Genomic DNA, 4,459 nt, shown 5'->3' with positions numbered 1-4,459 from the left:
TTACTCCTGTTCCCTTCATTCCTCCCTCAAATTACACCCTCTTCCAAACGCAGTACCTTCCGAAGGCACGTACACACAAACGACACCCAGCTGTGTCCCCCCACCCCACAGCTACACTTCCTCGGAGGGTGACCTCTGCTGACCCGGAGCTGGATAAAGGCAGGCGAATGTAAAAAAAAAAAAAAAAAAAACGACAGGAAAGAGTCAGGAAAGATGCACTCATGACATCTGGAGAAAAAGATATTGGCTCAGTTCTTACAGAACAGAACTAGATTCATCTTTTGCAGCACATGTATTTGTTTACATTGTTTACTGACATACTAATACACATTACCATCATGAGAAAACATACAAACTGCTTTGCTTTTGCTTACTTTCCTCTATTTTCTTCTCACTTCCTGTTTGGTTATGTTTAGGAAATAATTGTACATTTAGGTTTACAAATCTAGATGAATTTAGTTTGCATTATGATGCATTTCCTTTATGTTACCCTGGCACATTCAAACATTAAAAGCTTTACCAATGAGCAACARGGGGTAAAGGCTTTACTTTAGGTGTGGTAATCAATGCCGTGAAACCCAACAAGCTGCTCCTCCATTGATTCTGTTTCCAGGAAGTTAGTTCTGGCGACACCACAAAGGTTTTACTGTTAAAATATACATACTACTGTTGTTTGTGTTAAAAAAACAGAATGAAAACTATGGTTGGTAATTAGTACTAAGCCTAGCCAAACTTAAAACTAACATATATCAAACAACTAAAAAACAATCAAGCCTACACTGCACATGGCTCAGGGTGCAGATTGGTCTTAAAAAGTTATTCTTTTTTTTAAAGTGASATTCTGTGGAGGGGTTGTGAGCAAACAGTGTGTAACCTGTTAGCTCTTGAGCGACTTAATTTTAGAGAAGGTTCAAACAAACAAGGTTTTCTTGATTTTCAAACTGCTGTACTTTTCCACTAGATTTTAGAAGTGGTGGACACAGCTAACCAAAAAGTTAGCTTTTGTTAGCTTATAATCTGCTAACTAGAAATATAGCTTCTCTAATGTTAAACTGCTAAACATGTAAAAAATAGTTAGTGGAAGCTAATGTTAAATGGCTAAACAAGTACACATTAACCACCAATCGCTAACTGTCACTCAGTCTGCATCCTTTGTCATCGACCTTTGAGCTGAAGACTGGTGGGACTGACAAAGACCTGTAGACGTTAGCTTATTAGTTAGCTGTTAGCAGACCTAAAGTTGGCAAAATATAATTTAGTAGATGCTAATTGGTCTGCTAACAGGTTTCAAACTTAAAGAAAATGCTAATCCACTAAACGAAAAATGACTCCCACAGTGGAACCATTCATATGAACCACTATGAAGTTGGATCACTTGAAAGAATCAGCCTAAACGATATTTATTCAGAAACCGTTCATCGGACATATTTTCCTAAAATACTGTATCTTTTAATTAAKAAAACAAAATCTATTTCAAAGCTAATATCAGCTAATGTTGCACAGTGAAACAAGACCACCACATTTTACCGTAAATCACATTTTACAATGAAACTTTCAGATTAAACAGTTTTTAAATTGATATAATTTTGTCTTTCTGTAGGTTTTGATYCAGTAGTATGTCGTCAGCCAGGCTTGGAGGAGGCTGGGATGTCYAGGAATGCATCAGATTGTGCCGGGCGTGGCCGAGTGGCTCAGCTGATGAAAAACTTTAGCGTCGACCCACCGACACAAGGCGCTTCTCGAGGAATTAAGCCACCACTTCCCACCAAACCTAGTCACTTGCGTTTAACAACCAGGTAATCCTTACAGAATGATGGACAGACACCCYCCCAGTCTCCATGTGACCTTTCCTCTTGACTATATTGAACAATGACAAACACCTTRGTCGCCCCGGTCAGGGAATTAAACGGAGCACTGAAATCATAAAGTTCATGAAATGTTTGAGCGGAAAGACTTTTTTACATTTATTTTTGGATGCTGCATTACTGTAAACTGTCTTTTTTGGGGGAAATGAGCTCTAAAGTAATTGATTGTATTAAAATATTTAGTGAGAGAAAAAAAATCTACTTTTTAGCACAGTTTTTCTTATTTACAAAGTCTGTGCGCATATCAGTACCTGCTGCAGGTTGTGATTCGGCACCACTTTGCCAAATGACTTTCCTTTGAATAATTTATGCTTTATCATTGTTTTTAATTAGGTTGTAAACACTTTATAAATTATTGAACACTAAACATTTTTATGCATTGGTGCAAGTTCTTTCTTTGGCAAGAGCTTTAATTTTATTTTTTCTGTAACCTGTCACATCCTTTACTTGCTGTTGGGTCTACTTCATTTTCTCTCGTCTTACTTGTTGACTAAAGCAATAAGATCAAATCTTTGAAAATGGGGGTTTTGTGGAAATTTATGAACAATTAACAGTGATGGGCACAATTCCGCAAATCCACTAATAGAGGAACTAACTTCACTTTTTGCGGAATAGCACTTTTGCTAACTTTGGACCGGTTAGCTTCRGCTAAATTAGATTGCACTAAATTTATTTCTACCATAAATTCCCAGGTGTTAAACTTCTTAATGGTTCATGCAAAAACTATTACACACACTTTGATAAAGTCAATTTGTATGTGATTATTTAATTTTGTGGTTTATATACGAGCACAGAAAGCAGCAGCAATTAAATGTGTCCTTTTTGGTTCAGCCTGAGGCACATCCTGCAGGAATATAACTGAAATTTCTGCCTGAAAAACCATTCAATGAAAACTTGGTGACAGTATAAGTGCTGATAAAATATTGTTTTTGTGAACAGCGATGACATTTTTGAGATTGAAGTTGTTTTAAAATGATAGTTTCCTTTGGCTCCGCTTGGACTTGTGAATTTGAGCTTGTCAATGCAGTCAGAAAAAACTGTTCCTCAAAGCTTATATTGTTCAAAGAAACTATCTACAGCAGGTAAGATATTATTTCTCCATTATGTTTCCACAGAARCCCGCTTTTAAAAAATAACAGTTAAAAATAAGCAAGAAGAGAAAAAAAACCCAGGTTCACTGCTTGGTAAAATTTAATTTGACCTTTTTCATATGAAGACCTAATAAACAGTTTATAAAATATTTGCATCTTAAAGACATAGGTGATCGATAGGTGGTAGTTTCAATAAAATTAGAACCAGTTTTAATCAAAGGACATTTGTATTCACTCCTGCAGTCCCTCACAAACACAACTCCGTTATTTCCCTCCTAAATTCTGTTTTTCCTTGACCAAAACAAAGAGCATGGATAGGCAGAGAGGAGTGAAATTTGGTGCAGAAGGGTCCTCCCTCATCTCCCGCTCTCCTCCCAGGGAATAGTGTCGGGTTGTTTATTTGTCACAGCACAGCGGACGTCTCCCTTTGCCACCTGGCAGCAGTCTCGCTGCGACCTGTTGTGGACCAATGACGGTGCCAAACGCACACTCATCTGTCACTCCCAGTGGATCAAACCCTGGCAAGTTAGACAGCCGCTGCCAAATAATCCAGATCTGTGCTACTGTTGTTGTTGCTGTTCTTGTTTTATTCTCAGTTCTGTTTTATTGTTGCTTTTTGTTTTTTATGGAGACATATTTTGTAACGGGATGTTAGTCTTTGAACAAAGCTCTTTTAATAGGCACGCAATGTAAAAATTAAAGTGGATTTTTTTTGGAATAATTTTGCTGTTTGTTTCTGTTCTGCATTTTACTTATGTGGCCCCATTTTACAAGAAAAAAAAATACTTTTTAACTGTTTAAGATTTATTGTCAAGAAGCATTGTTACAACAAAAATAGTCAACCAATCCAAGTTTTCTTACTTTTTCTGTGACGTTTACATCAGCTTGCCCAATCAGGGTCTTTTCATTTGCCAATTCTTAGACATTTCTGGTTTAATTTTCACTGAATGTTTTCCAAACCTGTGAAATAAATCACTTTTTTTGCCTGGGACCAAAATTAAAACATTTTGACATTTGTATGTGTGGTTTTAATTAAACATCAGGTTTACTTTGGTGCATGTTGAGCAACCTGATAAAGAGGAGAAAGGAGCAGGATTTTTTTTTTTTTTTTTTTACATTTTACTCCATTTGATTTGTAACAATCCTTTTCTGCTGCTCAGGAAAAGTGTCATTAACAAAGTCTGAATTTGAATAAAACCAAATCAATGCTTCTGTCACACTAAAYCATAGGATGAATATAAAAAGCAGTTTCCTACATGTTGGTGGCTTTTTATCAAACATGAGACTAGACAGCTTGTGTCATAAAACGGCTCTCAACAGGCTGCATCCATTAAAACAAAAGCATGTTTTTATTTCCATTAAAAATGATTGTTTTAACTGAGCTGAAGGGTGTTTTGAGTCTGGATCTAATCTTGATCCTGAAACTAAATGCAATAGTTCAAACAAACCAACATATGGCTGATAAATAATGATAAATTTACCAACTTTACCTGTTTGCTGTGA

The 4,459-nt window shown here is 36.4% G+C and overlaps 1 protein-coding gene across 1 annotated transcript in view; it reads left to right on the top strand.

The window, feature by feature from the left end:
* Nucleotides 1-3,971, top strand: part of zgc:100829 (uncharacterized) — a gene marked incomplete in the record, with an annotated part of 21,154 nt that extends 17,183 nt beyond the window's left edge. The window contains 1 exon segment of the mRNA XM_014003153.1: nucleotides 1,601-3,971. Coding sequence (XP_013858607.1) covers nucleotides 1,601-1,800 — 200 coding nt within the window.
* Nucleotides 3,972-4,459: the final 488 nt, after the last annotated feature.

This window comes from Austrofundulus limnaeus, unplaced genomic scaffold (assembly GCF_001266775.1).
Source record: "Austrofundulus limnaeus strain Quisiro unplaced genomic scaffold, Austrofundulus_limnaeus-1.0 Scaffold17, whole genome shotgun sequence".
NCBI lineage: Eukaryota > Metazoa > Chordata > Actinopteri > Cyprinodontiformes > Rivulidae > Austrofundulus > Austrofundulus limnaeus.
The sequence above is the reverse complement of the archived record's forward strand: the minus strand, read 5'-3'. Positions and strand labels throughout refer to the sequence as shown.